Below are 18,566 nucleotides of genomic sequence, written 5' to 3' on the forward strand. Positions count from 1 at the left end.
CCTGGACAAGATGCCCAATAGTTTCCTACTATTTTTATAGTGTCACTATGGGGTATGCAAGATTTTTAATGCAAATTAATTCTGCAACAGATAAAACTGGCAGACATTAATATTCCAGATTCAGACTGGAGTGTGTTAAATATGTGTAAGACAGGAGAGAGTCTGAGAAAAATAGCTCTAGGGCACACACACACACGTTTAAATCTACTTGAATGCCACGGACAGATGGGCAAATATATGCATACATATTTATGCATGTATACACATAAATGAACGCTACCGAGCTCCCTACCCCCTGATGTTACGTTGATACTGAGGCATTCAGATGATGCAACTTTGTTGCATCATTCCCACCATTATGGTTTTCAGCAAAATGAGACATCTCTATCACCCTGCAACTCTCATATCTCTCCAGGCCTCCATCTGCATTTAATTTTGAATTTTGCCTCTTGAGGACATTAAACATTGAATACATAAAGTTATTAAAGATAACAAGCAAATTATGGCTTGTACAAAATGGGTTCATTATTATTATGTCTACAAATTGATTTAGATTGTTTAAGCCCTACAGGGAAGAAGTAACACTGATGAGCTATGTTAGTAGCGTTTTGGACAGCTTATTCTATCCATCCTGCTGGACCTATCAGCCTTTCTGCCAACAAATGTACTTACATGTTGTTCAAACTCGCAGTATGCAGTGTTGCTTTCTGACAAAAAGATGCAAATGCATTTGGAAGTGCAGCATCAGAGTTGCTGTAAAAAGCATTGTGGAGCATGTAGGGCCTCTTCACAACACAAAACTCATTTATTTTACACAATATATATTGTGGACAGGCCTGTTTATTGTCAGCTCTTTTCAAAATCATGCATTCTTAACCATTTCATAGGATACAACATTCATTTTCAGTGTATATAAACTGTATTTAGACTGTATACATGAAACTCTGTTGGAAGGTTGGTATTCAATAATAAGTTACACAATGTAGATTGAAATACTTCAAGTCAGACACCAGAAGAGATTTTATACAGTATTTTTTGGGAACATAAGTAAATTAATAAAATGATAAACAAATAATTAATATACTGTGCACTCGCACGCACACACACATGTTCTAAGCCGCTTCTCCCTCAGGGTCGCGGGGGGTGCCTGAGCCTACCCCAGCTGTCATCAGGCGGAAGGCAGGATACACTCTGGACAGGTCGCCAGTCCATAGCAGGGCATACTGTACATATGTATTTACAGAAATTTCACTGCACGTTATCTGCCTTGAAATTTGACCACCACTTTTTAAATGTGAGGCAATCTGGATCATTTTATTATAATCAGAATCATTTATTTAATTTAATTGTAATTACTATACAGCTTTTTGATTTTTTAGAATTATTTACTCTTATTATTCTGAAATATTAAAGCAGAGAGAGAGAGAGAAATTGGAACACACAGTGCTTGGCAATGCCAGCTTAGATGTTAACTTTTTCTTACCCTGCAGGTAACTTCAAAAAGCTTTCGGGCAGGTTTCAGCAAATTTTAAATAGTGCCTTATGGTCTATGACCCTTTAACACTGTCATGACTAACATTCTCTGCTTTTCAGCCTAGACTTATGTTTGCTCATAAGCTTTTCTTTGTAGTTTGTTTTTACATTCCATAGTAGTTATAGAACATGATCAAACATTCATATTATTGAATAAATCATGTTTTAGATTAAGTACAGGCAAGACTGCAAACAGCAACAACAAGTGTATAGCAACTACATATACTGCATAGTAACGTTAGGATTCCTTCTTAGCTTATTTTTACAATCATATAAGTGAAGCTTTTGCCAGTTAGCAGCAGTTCTGCATCTCAGAATAGCTGATGAATTCATTCTGAAACAGTTAATTAACGCCTGATCCAGACTCAATTTAATCAACTTTCCTGACAGAGAAAAAAGATGTCCGCATTAAGGGATTAATAGAAATGTCTGCCTCTATGAATGGTGAGATATTTAGCAAGGAAATGCATGGATGCTGAGCTAAAATTAATTACTCTCCAGGTTAAAATTATTCATGCTTCAGAAAAGTTAAAACTCTGTATTTAAGTTCCATGAAGCAGTATTTTTCAGAATGTTAACGAAAGCTGATATGTTTTTTCAGACCCAGTACGAGTATGTCTGAATCCCAATTCCAATACCATACTGAGTAACCCTCAGTCAATCCATGCAAAACCTGAACCATAGAGCACGGTCCTTTACTAGGCTGATGGCGATTGTGCAATCCTGTCTGAGCCACGGACAGCTCGAGCAAAAATCAAAACCTTGGGAGCCACAACATTTTATGTCCGTTTTATCATCTTGGCTGTAAGTATGTCTCAGTATGTGCTGACAGTACAGGCTAAAAATATAAATGCAAACTCTGACTTACTTTGCTCTGCTTTAACCTTTATCTCAGGGGTAGCCACTTTTCTCCCATCTCAGGAAGCTTTTCCTTGACTTTCTTGTAAAATGTCTCTCAATGTTCAGCTTTTTACGAGGTTGAAGTCACTTCTAATCCTCCAGCTTCTCATTCAAATTGTCCCATTCCACCTTAAATGGTGCTTAAGGCACCAGATTATACTGCTGTGCCATTTAAGGTGGAGCGGGAGAATTAGAATGAGAAGCCGGAGAAAGAGAAGCTGACTTAATTTTCGCGAGTTGCTGCAGATTAATTGTATCAGAAAAACAGCGATTTATAAATGTAAATTCAAGAAAATTCCATTCATCTCCAAATTATCAATTTGTTTCGTTCTCTGCGATGCTGTGTGATCAACAGTCTGTGCGTCAGTCTTCATTATTAAAGGTTGGTGAATTAGCAGTTATGCGTTAGCTCCAAAAATGTAGTTCTGGTGCAGAGCTGCAGAGATTATTCAGAGCTGATTCTCACCCCAAACAGAGCCACAGTCACTGATGAGGTTTTTGAGGCTAAAGTGTTGCTGAAATTTAATAACGACTCTGAATGTGCATGTCTGTACATACACCGATCAGACATAACATCATCAGTCCAGCAGTGACACTAAGGTGTTTAAAAACTCAGGCAGCACTGCTGTCTGATCCACTCAGACCAGTGCAACACCCACTAACACATCACCACCACGTCAGTGTTACTGCAGTGCTGAGAATGATCCAACACCCAAATAGTACTTGCTCTGAGGGTGCATGGGGGTCCTGACCACTGAAGAACAGGGTAAAGGGGGCTAACAAAGTATGTAGAGAAACAGATGGACTACAGTCTGTAATTGCAGAATTACAAAGTGCACGTATAAAGTAAGTGGAGCTGATAAAATGGACAATGAGTGTAGAAACAAGGATCATAATGTTATGCCTGACCGGTGTATCTTGCTGAAATGTTACAATTGGAGCAGTTTTATTTCAACAGTAGACAACACTTTGTACAAGATTCTCTGGTTTGTATTGTTATTTTTGTTGATTTTTGTTAGGAAAAACCTGGAATGATTGGCTTTGCCTTTATAATGCCTTTATAATGGCAACAGATCCAGCATCTGTACACCCTCAGAAAAAAAGGTATGACACTGTCACTGGGGCAGTACCCTTTTTGTCACTTTGGTGGTACCCTCAAGGGTCCATCTCAGTACATATCTGTACCATAATCCATTGAAATGATATTTTCTAAGTTGTACTGACTCCACACACCCCGTCTCGTCTCCAGGCTTATTTTATTGTTCTGTTTTAAAACATTACTTTATAAAAAGATACAAATGTCTACTTTTCCACTAGGAAAAACTTAATTAAGGTACACAATTGGACCTTAAAACCACTGTTGCACCTTTGAGGGTACACTTACGTTGTTTGTACCTTGATGAACAAATCATGTACCTGCATGGTACCTTTATTTCTAACAGTGTAGACAGCAGCAAGTCATTAACAACTTTTACAAGGACAGACATGACAATGTTCAAATTTAATAACAGCCAATTTTACCCTCCAATCAAGCCACTGAGAAGGTCATATATGTTATTGGAGGATAGAGAGTCATGCAGCTGAGAGGCTACAACTCTTTCCATAACTTTAGCTAAGAAAGGGAGATTGGAGATCTGTAGTAGGCCAGTGACAGTCCAACCCAGGTTTCTTTAGGATAGGAATGACAGCAGCTATTTTTAGAGATGGAGGAACAGTGCCTAATGAAAAGCATAGATTAATCATATGAGCTATAAGAGGAGCAATAACAGAGGAAGTGGACTTGAGAGTAGCCGTAGGAGCAGGATCTAATTGAAATTTACAAGTAGAGGATTTGGAAATAATCTCAGACACAGTGGAAGAGTTCACAGGGGAGAAAACAGAGAGGCAATTATCAGGTGAGAGTGAAACAGAGGCCTGAGAAAGAGAAATGCCGGTTGCAACAGGGACATGCAGATAGATCTTATTAATTTTGCCCAAACAAAAAAAATAACTCAAAAATGCTTGACACTGGGCAAAGGAGTTCAAGGTGGGTGGTGAAGGAGGTTGAAGAAGTTTGTTTATAGTATAAAAGAGAGTTTTAGGCCTGTGACTGCCAGGGTTTATAAGATCAGAATAGAAAGAGGAGTGGGCAGTGTTTAATGCAGCTTTGTATTTGGAAACCTGCTCAGTGAAAAGTGTGAAATGAACTGAAAGACCAGTTTTCTTATATGGGTGCTCTAAATGCCTAACATTAACTTTCATGATTCTAAGTTCTGGAGTGAACCATGGTGAAGCATGAGTAGCAGGAATGCATCTGTGTGTGACAAATTCTTCAGGAGAGGGCAGCTTAGTAAGATCAGAAAGAGCGGAGGTCTGGAGAAGTTTAGAGAATGTATTAGTGGGAACAAGGGTAAGATTACGAAAAGAAATAGTAGATTTCTTGTAGGATTTAGGGGGGGCTAAACCAAGACGACACTCAATGAGTTTATGTTCAGAGAAACCAACAACAGAACCAGAAACTGAAACATTATTTAAACCATGGGTGCACAGCAGGTCAAGTGTGTGACCATGAATATGTTTTGGGAAATCAACGTGCTGAATCAGTCCAAAACATTAAAAAAAACTGTAGAGTTCAGTAGAGAGTGCACAGCTAGTGTCGACATGAATATTAAAGTTGCCCAGCAACATCATAGGTGATATAGATGAAGCTAATGTGAGGAATTAATTCAGCTCAGATAGAAAGATATTAGCAAATTTAGGGGGTGGGGGGGTATATTAACAACAACAGCAATGGCAGATGAGAGACCCTTCATAGCCAAATATTCAAAAGTAGTCACATCATGAAAGTCCAACTATTTGATATTCAAATTGGCGTTGAAAACAGCAGCCAGGCCACCTCCTTTACCTGTAAGACGTGGCTTAGTAAAGCGTGAGTGCACTAATAGATTTAAGTTCAGGATATCCCCTGCTTGTTGCCATGTTTCAGTAAAAAGGAGCATGTCCAGGCTGTTCTCAGTGATCAAGACATTTATAAGTGATGACTTGGTGTTAGGTCTTTTGAACTCTCGTTCTATTTCTGTTTTCAAAGGGAATAAACCCAAGACTCCGACATAAATTAAAAGTCGAAGGGTCCAGACAAGCATGAATGTTAAAACTTTTAGGCAACTTTTCAGTTGCTGAATATGTAATCATGAAAAATAGGGTCCAAAAAACACTAATCCACATGCAAGAGCAGCCAGTCAGTCGTAAACCAAGGCAAGGCACGATGACTTATCCAGCAGGCTTAATAGACAACCACAGCATACACTACCGCTTACACCACCAGAACACGTTAGTCAGACCAACAACCCCAACCCAGCAATTTGAGTACAGCAAAGTGAAAACTGCCCAGTATCTCAGATTAATTGACAGAACTAGAGGGCTAGAAACTCAATCACAGCAGCTGCAGTCGAGGGGTAGGAAGAAGAAGGGAGAGGGCTTGTGCGTGGCTAGCAGGCAGTGATGGGTATACAGCCATGGAAGAAGTTCTGACATGAAACCAGAGAATTAAAAAAGGGATATGTGTATGTGTGTGTGTGTGTGTGTGTGTGTATATATATATATATATATATATATATATATATATATAAATGTATAATATGAAATATAAGGCTTGCAGAATTAAAATGTTGTATAACAAGGCTATTGCAATTTAGAAGTACTTGTCACTGAGAAGAGAACAGTCTTGAAAAGTTGGTATGAAGATATTTTTAACTTCAGAAAGTTTAAAGTAAAAAATCCATAACACACTGGCATGGCTATCTAAATCTAAATTTGCCATCTCTAAAACTCTACTACTATAAAAGATGTAAGAGCTATTCAGATGTGGTCAATGTGTTCCTCTCATGATATTCCCCAGGCTTGTGTCACTACAAGAAAAGACTTCTACCTCTCCTTGAAATGCTGACTCAGTGAACAGTATTGTTCATCTCATATGAAAAATGTCTATAGAAGTAGAGGCTAATTCATTTATGCAACTGTAGCATATTTTATTCAGTTACATCTATAACCACCATTAACCCCTTGAAATGCCAGGCTTATTACAACCTCAGGCTTAGTACAGTTATAGGAATGTGTAATAAAACTTTGTGCCATGACCCCTGGCCATGTAAGGGGTTAAAGAAAACCTGTAGTTAGCTTTTTATATGATTTTGTGCAATATATATTACATTTGCACTCCCTGGCAACTTGATTAGATTTGCCTACTTTGTAAATAAATTCTTTATCCATTTCATCAGGTTAAGCTTGTAGATCATAGTCTGTCTGTTTCGCTGTATAATTTGTTAGTCCAAGGCATTACCACTAAGTTGGTATTATTTGAGTGGTGGATCATTCTCAGCACTGCAGTGACACTGACATAGTAGTGGAATGTTTGTGTGAATGCTGTGTTGATACAAGTGGATCCAGCAACATTCCTGGGATTTTTATAGTAGCACAGTTATCATAGTTTCTGTTGTGTTGTGTATTGCTATTCTATTCAAGAACAACTTTGTTTCTGCAAGCTGTAGTAGCGCTGAAACACTCAGCACAGCCCTATGATGGTAGCACGACGACCATTGAGCGCAAGTCACCACACTTTAGATCAGAAACGTTGATTTATTTAAATGGCACTTGATTTATACATTACAATGTTGCAAGATTTGTTATGTAGGAATTTAGTAAATATGCATATTGTTCTTTACAAAACTGGAATGTTAAGCAAAAAAATTATGTTTCCTGTTTAGTCAAGAATCGTGCAGCTCTACAGCAGTGAAAGACCTTCCGTCTTTGTGCAGTGACTCATAAAGTCTCCACAGGGGTGGATGAGCGGTGAATGAGGGAAAACTTCAAATAGTTTATGGAGGACAGTATATGGAAAAACAAGGACAAAGCCCTTCCCTTGACTCTCACAAGCCTGAAAATCTTTTATTCCCTAAACTGCTGAGGCATTCTCCAGAGTTCCCAAGCTATAATAGGATTGTCCACAGAAATAGGAAGACTTGCACCAAAGCACAGAGCCAAGAAAACACCTCGTTTTGATGTCAAAACTCTGGTGAGCCAAATCTGTTCTCAGATAACTGCTTGGATACAGTATTCCATAACTGTTTGATCCCTCCCAACATTTCTGCCATTGTTATGTTCGGTCTGACAAAATGTCTTTTTATTCCGCAGGTATTGTAAGAAAATTGCTTTCCACTGTTACATATAAATGATGGGGATTGTGATCGCCATGTTTTTTTAAATGTCTTTTGCTAAAGGCGCATTCAGCCCTTTTTTGTATTATGTTGTATTTTATTTCGAATTTTTAAGAAGCAGTTTGCATGAGTAAACAAATCAAACTGAACCACAACTCGCTAAAGCAATTTTTAAAGTATGTTCAAAGAACAAAACAACATCAGAAGAAAACTCTGTTCTAAATCAGCTTTATACTAAGATATTTAAGAGAGAAAAAGTCAATTTAGGCAGTAAGAAATCCTTTAAGAATAGGTTCAGTTCCTTTCAAGAACAACTGTTTGAAGAAGTATAAAGAGTACTGCAAAACCTTAGAAATCATTAAAATAACAAAGCTACAGTGCTTTCTGAACTGCTTGGTCATTAATTTTTGGTCATTACCATATGTGTGATTTTTATGATATTAATGCAGATCTCATTAATATACATGAGTTGCTAGATAGAGGATTGCTATGTTGTGCTTTGTGTGTCCTGAGGGCTTTGTGCATTGTATAACGCAGTCTGTGGATTCACTCTTACATGCAATTCCCATGAAAGTTGACTGTCTTGCCTGGTGTACGGGCTTTGGATGCCTCTGAGCATACTGAACTTTTAAGTGTTTTTAAAATGTTACTGAACTTGCAATGACATTTACTACTTGAATTTACTTCCAGGAGCTCAGAGCCTGCATTATTTGCTTTGGTTACTTAGTTTGCATGTATTCTTGCATACATTACTGTGCATCACAGTAACTTATGCATATCTTGGTTTTGCTGTCATGCATTACTGTAGAACTGCATTACTGTAGAACAGGGCCGCCCAATTGCGTCCAAAGTTGTCGTATGACACCAACGGATTTTGTCCAGAAAGTTACCTCAAACCCCACTTCATCCACCAATGAACAAACATAACATTATACAATATATTACTGAACAAAATCATTTTTTAACATTGCATTTTTGGTGTGTTTTAGTAAAACAGTGTAACATTATAAAATACGTTAATAAATTTTTTTAATAACTCAATTTGAAAACCACCTGCCTTCTTTATTCCTATCACAAACATTGCATTTGACCTCTTAAAACAAAAAGGCTTGGGCACCCCAGCTGTAAATGTATTACTTTTTGTGTGCACACTTAAAAAGGTGGTTCTTCAAGGGTTCTTTGGTAAAGAAAATGGTTCTATGAACACTCAAAGAAACCTCTGCATGATTTTATAAGACCATATACAACACATTCTCCATCAATCTGAAGAACCCTTTGACGATGCAGAGAACCCTTTAATCATGCAAAGGGTTCTTTTAGTGTTCATCGTTCTATATTGAACCATCTTTACTAAAGAACCCTTGAAGAACCGTATTTTTAAGTGTAAGTGCTGTAGAAATGGTACGCATTTCTAAAGGGAGCCCAAAAATGTAAGTTGGGCAAACTGTGCCTTCAAGTTTATACAGAAAGGCAGTTGTTTAGAGAGAGAGAGCGAGAAAGAGAGACAGAAAAGAGAGGGGAAAACTAGGGCATCAGAAGTCCCGAAGGCTTTGAGCATACATTTTGCATTTATTAATCACACACACAGTTAGAGAGGATAGAGAGAGGAGAGAGAGAGAGAGAGAGAGAGAGAGAGAGAGAGAGAGAGATAGACTTCACGTTATATTAGTTAATAGCTAATGATTTCTGTAAAGGAGGGCAATGATCCCAGGCAAAAGATTAAAGCTAGATGGGGACGTGTGTAGTAACGGTGATCAGTGCTTTGAGATCTGGGCACTGACTGGCACCCCAAAAACGTGTCTCGGTATCATGCTGAGCTGGAACAGCCTGCTGGAGTAGGCAGTGTGCTTAAGGATGCAGCGCACGTAGTACGTGAGGAACAAGTTTGCCAAACGTCGTTTCTGCGGAATACCAGGGAATACTGGGACCGAAGGAGAAGGAATATGCTCTTCCTACAGGCAATCTTGAGGAGAAGAATACTTAAAGGTACTGTTTGAGTTTGGTCTGTTTAGGCTGGGTATAGCACGGACTTGCTCGAGTACAGAAGGAGAAAACAAACTTAAGTCTCTCGAAACGCGTGCATTTCAGTTCCACCTTAAATGGTGCCGCGGTAACAGTACGTCTGGTGCCTCAACCAAGGGTCTTGCTTTAAGTGCTGCAGCATTTAAGGTGGAGCGGACAGTTCGGATAAGCAGCCAACTTCACCTCAGTGGTTCATTTGAAGTTCGTTGGTTTGTTAACGTTCGCTGTTCTTATCATTCGTAACAGACCAGCTATTTTTTGTTTTTACCTCAGAGTTGTCTTCTTTCTCAAAACAGACGTTAGTGTTCACTGCTGGTTTGTGACAGTCGACTTTATCACATCCAAAGTCCAACTCTCCGCTTTAACGGCGTTTGTGTCCTGCCAAGTGTAAAAGAGTTATTCATTTAATTTATTCGGATTTCATCCAAACGTAGGCTATCTTTGTATTCAGAAAATGTGACAGACGCTAGCCTAACCTCTTCCTGACGAATTAACGTGTGTAGAAATGAGACGTACGGAGTCAAGTTCAGCTCGCTGGCGTTTAAAACAACAGTTCAGTCAATAACATCTCGACTTTAACGGCGTGTGCGCCGCATTTCTTCCATATTTGAACTTAAACGGCTTTACTGCGTCTTTCTCTGCCGAGCTCTTCTCCTCAGGTTTGGTCTCGCGCACGAACACTCAACCGACGCTGGTTTTGAAATGTGGCGCGCGACTCAGCCCTGAGGACGGACCGCCACCTTTAGGCGAGGAACGGCCATGTTGAGTCGGGATTTCGCCGTGAAAGTGTCTCATTTTGGATATTTTAGTTCAGAATGGATGATATTTACTAGCCCTGTGAGTTTCTAGATGTAGACGCTGAATGGGTTACAGTCCAAAAGCTTTCAAATCGACCCTCTGCTGCAGTAACAGCCTCTGCTCTTCTGGAAAGGCTTTCTTAAAAAGGATTCTTCTGTTGTTACAGGCTGGACAACAATAGAAGAACCACTTTTGGTCCTACATAGAACCAATTTCAAAAAGGAGAACCATGCAGAACCACGCAAAGAACTATTTAAGCATGAAATGGTGGAACTTATGGTTCCGAATAGATGAACTCATGGTTCTGAATAGATGAACTTACGGTTCTGAATAGATGAACTCATGGTTCTGAATAGATGAACTCATGGTTCTGAATAGAATGAACTCATGGTTCTGAATAGATGAACTCATGGTTCTGAATAGATGAATTCATTGTTCTGAAAAGAATTAACTCATGGTTCTGAATAGATGAACTCATGGTTCTGAATAGATAAACTCATGGTTCTGAATATAACCTCTAATAATCCTTGAAGAACCATCTTTTCGAAGAGTGTAGATGTTGGAACATTGGTCAGGTCAAGTACTGATGTTGGATGATTAGTCCTTAAAAATTCTTTCTGCTCTGTGGCCATCATGGCGATGCCGCAGCCATACAAGACCAGACTCCTGTTTTCTGGAACGGGGAGAGACCTAAAATCTGGAAACCAAAGGCCAAATCACAGTTTGTAAAACAAATTTGAAATTGCTGGTAAAATCTGACAAACACCTCAAATGCTTTGTTACATTAGGCTCAATAAGGCACTACATCTCAACAGCCTTATTGAGGGCGCTTTTCCTGTACGTGGTATGACAAGTACGTCAATCGGCTTTTTGGTTGAAGTTGAGTGTTGCAAGTTTTTCATTTTCCAACCAATGACCTGCTGCCTCCTTTTATAATGTTTCTGTTCTGGATAGCAAACAGTGCTCCAGCTCATTCCAAACACTTAAAAGAACTGTGAAATAATATAAGATATACTTAAAATTGCAGCTCTTGCAGACTGAAAACTCTTTCAAATTGCGATATTAATATGAAAATGATTGTTTCATTTAAATTCTTTCATTAAAATGAATCTTTCAGCCCTGTTCCGAAGGTGTTGGAGCTCCTTCACTCCAGAGAATGCAGTTCCACTCCTCCACAGATCAGTGCTGGGGACCTTATACCCCTCAGGCCAAAACTTGGCGTTGGGCACGGTGAGCTAAGTCTTATGTGTCCTATTCTGTTGGACGGTGCTTTTATGTGGAGATTACACAAACCTTGTGTGCACAGTTAAAAAGCTGTGTCAGCAGTAGGTGCACCTCAAAGTAGCTGAGTTCACTCATTAAGAAATCCCGGACCCTTTTAAACACAGCTTATTTCCTTCAGCTCTCCACTGAGAGTGAGTTCGGTCTGTTCTGTGAGAGAATCTGTTAGGACCAATCCAGTTTGTTCTGGAGCTGAGTGAGTTACCCAGAACAAGTCTATTTGTGAATAAAAGAAAGAGGATGAAAAATGATGGATGTTTTATTATTCTGTGCCTTTGTGTGAGAGCTGCTGCAATCATAGGACTACTGGCTGCCGAGAAGTGCGGATGGATGTCTTCAGCAGTTGAAGTTGACTACCACCAGAATGCAGTATAACTTCTTTCATCTGAGGAAAACTGAGCAGTTTGCCCTGTATCTGAACTGTAATCAACCTTTTTAACACGGTTTTACTTCGATTAAATGACTTGACTTGGTCTGCGACCTGTTTTGTGAATTTTAGGATCATCAGTTATTTATGGTAGTTATAAGGCCTCCAGTTTAGATGTTATTTAGATAGAAATGACAGTATGTAAAATGATGTTGACCCTGAATCTTTACCAAATCAATTCTTTAGATGCTTTGTGATTAGCCAAAAATGGGCATGTCTTCATGTTTGCTCAATCGCAAACCAATGATTTATGGTCTTAAATGTTATTCTTTATATTGTTGTTTGTGGGATCTTCATTCAGTGCTCCAGTTATACATGTTTGGAAATGTGTTTGCCCCATGCTTTTTACGTATCTGTAAGTATTCAGTGTTGGAAGCTGAATTTTTCCTAAATACATTTCTTAACAGGAAAATTTCAAATTTCAGGGGTTCTTAAGTAATGGCAGTCGTAATAAAGTCTTATGCAAGTTTGGGTGCCCCTGGTTGACTGACATGTTTTGTTGATTTTCTGATTTTTGTTTTGTTGTTTTTCTGAAAATAAGTTTACACATCCACTACTGCACATTTGGGGAAAACAGAAAATGTAGCCTGTGGGAAACTTGTATTTTTTTATTTTTAAAACACATTTTATATTTGACGTTTTTTTTTTCAGTAAACAAATAGAAACCATGCAGTAAAAGTTGCTGAAAAATGTCATGTTTGAGATTTTTCCCTTTAGGAGGGTCTGTCAACTGTATTGAATTGGGAGGGGTGTTTTAAACGTTTGCATACGATGGTTCATAGAACCATGACGGCTCGCCATGACAAATAAAAGAACCATTTGAATGCTTAAATTAGGGCTGAAAGATTGATCGTTTTTATATCAAAATTGCAATTTAAGACAATTTTCAAATTGTCAGCAATTTTCTTAAATAATAGCCTACACTCTTAAAAAAGAAAGTTCTTCAAGGTTCATGAAAAAGATGGTTCTTTAGTAGAGACAGTCATTCTGTTTAGAGCCATGAACACTCAGAGCCATTTGCATGCATAAAAAGTTCTTTGCATGGTGAAATGGTTCTTCAGATTGGAGAATGTGTTGTATGTGGTTCTGTAGAGCATTAGAAAGGGTTCTGGTATTGTTACCTTGTTGCTTGTTGATGTCAAGCTTATTACAATAGCAGAACATTTTGATCCTATAGAGAACTCTTTTCAAAAAGGTTCTATATAGAACCATATATAACACATTGGTCTATCAATCTAAAGAACTATTTCACCATGCAAAGAACTTTTTGTGCATGCAAGTCGGTCTGAGTTCTTATGGTTCTACATAGAACCATTCTCTTTACTAAAGAGCATTTGAAGAACCATCTTTATTCAGTGTGTACATTAGCAAAGACGTTTTAGGTTTTAAGAGGGGAAGCAGAACCTAATAAGAGTTGTGAAGTGGCTGTAGGTGTCAGAGGTAACCAAACCTCCATGTGTTGTGACCTCACAACCACAACTTATGGGCAGTTTGATACACTATGTTCAGGGGTTGAGCCTCAAGCCTAGAAAGGTGGATGTTCTGGTCTTCTTGGCCAAAAAATATCAGGCCAGAGTCTATAAATAAATAAATACATAAATCGCAATTATTGATTTTTTTCACAAATTGTTCAGCCCTAGCTTAAATGTCTCTTTGCGTGGTTAAAGGCTTCTTCTCTATGATGGATAACCTGCTATATATGGTTCTTTAAAAAATCTTTTAAAAATGCACCAACTTTTTTGTTATAATATAGAGCTGTTTTTGCTTAGAATGTTGGTTACCGCCAATTTCTACAGGTTCTTCTGTCCAGACTCCTGTCATGAGGTTCATTGTTATGCTGGTTGGCCTCTAGTTTTGGGCAGTTCCCCGAATATGAATTGGTTGCTAAAATAGATTTCCACTCAGGGCTCCTCACTGACTGTCATTTAGTCCCAGAGTAAATTAGTTTCCCTGCTGTTTAACAAAAACCAAGTGGTCGATGAATAAAAGGGAGGAACACTGTTCTCAGATCAACTTTACTCAGAGACGCCAAATGCATCACATTTTCATGAGGGATTTTCTTCAGCTGCTGATTACTTTAATGCACCCAACACCGAGTCGGTTAGTGCTTTTAGTGTTAAGGAGTTGGAGTGAATCAGTAGGAGCACTTATCACCCATGTGACGCTTTTTGCTACAGAACGATGCAGAGAAGGCATCAGCACTCCTGATGTTTTCTTTGTCTTTAACTCTTCTCTTTTTCACATCCATAGGTTCATGAATGCTCATGCTTGCTGGCTCTCTCTCTCTCTCTCTCTCTGGGGTTGGTTAATGTGAACATACAGTCTCTGTTCTATGGCATACACAATGCATTCCTGTCAAGCTCAGTGTAGCTATGATTAATTTGGAAATACCTGAATCTGCATTACTGCAGCTACACCAGATCTCCTGCGTATAGCTCTCAAGTTACTGTTCCAGTTCATGTGGGAGTAAACCCTACTCCCTACACATGGGCTACATCTATTACAAAACACACAAGACACATAGAAAAGTGCTGCATTTGGTACTTTGCAAATGTGTTGTTCAGTCTGTTATTATACAGTGAAGCAATATTGCTTGATCTGCTAGTTTAGAAAAAAAATTGTATTTTTTAAAAAGCTTTACATTCTTACTGATTTTGCAGTATTTCTGAATAACTCATTTGTTGAGATGTACAGAAAGACCTAATCCCGTTTTACCTCTTGTCTCTACCACGTAGCCCTTACCTCTCTGTTCTGCGCTTTGACGTCTAGGGGTAGGCTGCCCCGATTTTTGTTGCAATAGGGCGGTGGGGTGAAGTCTTAGGGTTACATGGCTCTCCAAACTAAGGTTGTAGAGGCACTCTGCAAAAGCAAGCAAGCAAGCAAAGTTTATTTATATAGCGCTTTTTACAACAGGTGTTGTCACAAAGCAGCTTCACAGAACAATCAGTATTACAAAAAGAAAAGAAAAGAAAAATCCGGGTCCAAGCCCCAATGAGCAAGCCAGTGGCATGAGTGATATGAGGAAAAAAGAAAAAGACAGCAAGTTGGCTGCACAAGTGCCCAAATAAACACACAAATGTGAGTATTTTCTCTTTAAAGAAAGTATGATCATCATTGTATTATCTTAGTTTAATGCCATTTTAGTGTATTATGGTCATTTTCTTCATAAGAAGCATAAAAAAAATTACTGGTAATATGCTGATGTCTCGGTAGATAGCTAAATGTCCCGTTCCACCTTAAATGGTGCAGCAGTTCTGACACCTGAGGCATCAGAATGTAACTGATGCTCCATTTAAGGTGGAACAGGAAAATTCGAACAAGACGTTTGTGAATAGAAGAATTAGGGGTGTGTGATAATGAATGATTGGCCTCGCCCCTTCTTTGAAGGCATATGACTCCCTAAATGTAACTGAAGCCCAACTTTACCCTCCTCTGCTATCACTGCAGACTGGCAGAGTCACCTACAGAGCAGCGCTAGTAGCCTGTTAATGAAGTCTCTTCTTTATGAAGGTCCCATTTTGTAGGAGCAATTTTCAGCCACTACCCCTTGTAACTCAGTTCCAAGGGTCAAGGTGACACAAAACAAGGGGTAGGGGTAAAAATAAGAAATGGGATTAAGCCAAAGTCAGAGTGGTTTGATATAAAATGGTTCATTGAAGAAAAACTAATTTCTTTGCAGTGGTGATGATAGGAACCAGGGATTGTGATTAGAATCAGAGGCACTTCATTTCACAAAGTGTGTTCCACATACAAGGAGTTTGTCTTGGTGAGTGTGCGCCTGTATAATGTGCAACATACTGTACAGAAAAGATAAGCACACTTACTAGTTCCAAATGTTTCTCTGAAGGACAAATAAGATAAAAATACAATAAACAGGATAAAATATTAAAGGGAAATGTGAAAGGAGTTAAAGAAAAGTGCGTACAGACGTCTGGGTCCTACAGTATCACCATGAACTGTGACCAATTCTGATTCAGTAAGTTCCTCTAGAATGTAGCAATTCATGTCAGACCACTCTGAATGACCTTGTTTACACCTCAACCTTTGATTTGTGTAGCCATTTTTAAAAATCCCCTGGAATCCCCAAAGCTGAGATGAAGCCATTCAAACTGGCATATGTTTTTGGGATGAATTCACTCTTGATCAATACTCACTTGATTAAACGTTCTGTAGTCTTGTGACACTGTAATATAATATTGTCTAGTTTTTCTCTTTGATAGTTCAGTATTAATGTGGACATTTTTATCTCAGGTCCAGAATACATGACCTGTGTCCAGACATGCATGTATTCTCTTGTCAAAGTTGCTTTGCCTGAGTGAGAACCAGTGAGCCATGAGGAATTCACTTGCCCTAGTGAACGTTCTACAAATGTTCTGGACACTTTCTGCACCGCCCCAGCCACCTAAGCTGATTAATGTTTTGTGCGATTCGGGCGGACGGCTACCCTCAGGCTACTCCATTTCATTTCGTAATTCCTCTTTATTTGGGTTTTGCCGTGAATAACCCGCCGCTCCATTAGCATAGCTTGGATGCCTCAGTGGAGCTGCTCAGGGCACTCCTGTCCTGAGACTAAATTAATAAGCGCATAGCATTACAATATTTCTCTAATGTCTCTTTTATTATTGCTAACTAAGAGAGAAAGACCAGAGATGAATAATTAATGTAGTCTGTATTTTATGCAGCAAATCAAAGACCAGTCTTTGTGCGTCTGCATTATACAGAAGGTCTCTGAGCATTTTGTTACAGTGTGCCAGGCTTGCCAATGGTGAGAATTTGGGCAAAGCTCTGCCTTTGATCGTGTGGCTGTCTTTTCATTTGAAAAATACTCTCTATGGTACTGACATGGTGAGGATTTACAGTGCAGACATAAACGCAACATGGAAAGGTGGAGGGAAACGTTGATCTTTGAGATTTAATGATTGACTGCACAACTCTCTTTTCCTTTACATCGCCTTTTCGACTCCCAGTGTGACTGCTATTTTTGGATGCAGACGTCTGGGGGAGTGATAAATCATTTTGACTGTTTCTGACGCTGCCTCCTCTTCTTGAAGGTGTGACCCTTGGAGATACCATACTATATAGTTATATGCAATTATCTCACTGCTCAGTGTCCTGTTGTGGTGTTTCTCAATCTCAGTTCCTCAGTTCCCTTGCCCTGTGTAGTACTGCTATTTCCCCTGCTAGAAAGCCTAGTTAATTAGCTTTTGAGTTCAGTCAGGTCAGCAGGTACCAGCACCAAGGCCAGGACTGAGAACCATTGCTTTAATGTGTTTCCACTTACAAGAGAAAGCTATGGTTATACTTTGCCTGAGACCAGGAAAACTCCAATACACAGAGTTGATCATCTCTATGTGCTCACTACACCCGCTGTATAGGGCCCTGCCAATTACACAAGAATCCTGCGTACCAGGTTTAGTTAAGGATGAGAGGATGCGGAACTATTTGTTTTGTTGGTTTTTTTTTTTGGTCTCAACAAAATGAATAAATAAACAACAAAGTTTTGTATGCAAACCTGAAGTATCTTATCTAAGATTTAGATTCATTTCAAGCTTCTATACATGGTGAAATGGTTCTTCAGATTGATGGAGAATGTGTTGTATATGGTTCTGTATAGAACCTTTTCAACAAATGGTTCTGTATAGCCCCAAAAAGGGATGTCAAGCTTGTAAGTGGAAGAACCCTCTCTGGTGCTATATAGAATCATTTTCAAAAACACATGATCCATTAGGGGGTGGCACGGTGGCGTGGTGGGTAGCGCTGTCGCCTCACAGCGAGGAGGGCCTGGGTTCGATTCCCCGGCTGGGCGGCCAGGGTCCTCTCTGTGTGGAGTTTGCATGTTCTCCCCGTGTCTGCGTGGGTTTCCTCCGGGTTCTCCGGTTTCCTCCCACAGTCCAAAGACATGCAGTCAGGCCAATTGGACATGCTAAATTGCCCCTAAGTGTCAGTGTGTGAGTGACTGTCTGTCTGCCCTGTGATGGACTGGCGACCTGTCCAGGGTGTGTCCTGCCTTTCGCCCGAAGACTGCTGGGATAGGCTCCGGCATCCCCCCGCGACCCTGACGGAGAAGCGGCTTAGAAAATGGATGGATGGATGGATGATCCATTAGTCTGAAGAACCATTTCTCCATGCAGAGAACCTTGTAAGCATGAAGTGGTACTATATTGAAGTCATGGTGCTGAAAAGAACTGTTACTTTTAGTAATAAACCCTTAAAACCCCTTGATATGTTACCCCTAGCAAACTACTTAATGTCCAGGCCATAGAGTTCCATACTTGCTTTGACTGTTGATGGATGTACTTATTTTGCTTGTTTGGCTGTGGCTTAAAGTTTGAAGCTGTTTGCTAGGGTGTGTTGGTGTGTGTTTTGAAGGCCACATACGTTATGCATTCTGGCGTCTCCTTCCCAGGGATGAG

At 39.4% G+C, this 18,566-nt stretch overlaps 1 protein-coding gene across 6 annotated transcripts in view; it reads left to right on the top strand.

The window, feature by feature from the left end:
* grip2b (glutamate receptor interacting protein 2b) overlaps positions 1-18,566 on the top strand; it is a 200,801-nt gene that overhangs the window by 35,723 nt on the left and 146,512 nt on the right. The window contains exon 1 of one of the 6 annotated variants that reach the window (XM_017713343.2): positions 9,346-9,611. The exons of 4 other annotated variants lie outside the window; for them this stretch is intronic. In XM_017713343.2, the coding sequence (XP_017568832.1) occupies positions 9,569-9,611 (43 nt within the window). In that variant the 5' untranslated portion in view covers positions 9,346-9,568. Of the gene's footprint in view, positions 1-9,345; positions 9,612-18,566 lie in introns of those variants that run through there. One more of the 6 variants, XM_037532366.1, reaches the window with a different exon arrangement.

Source organism: Pygocentrus nattereri, chromosome 21, assembly GCF_015220715.1.
Source record: "Pygocentrus nattereri isolate fPygNat1 chromosome 21, fPygNat1.pri, whole genome shotgun sequence".
Classification (NCBI taxonomy): domain Eukaryota; kingdom Metazoa; phylum Chordata; class Actinopteri; order Characiformes; family Serrasalmidae; genus Pygocentrus; species Pygocentrus nattereri.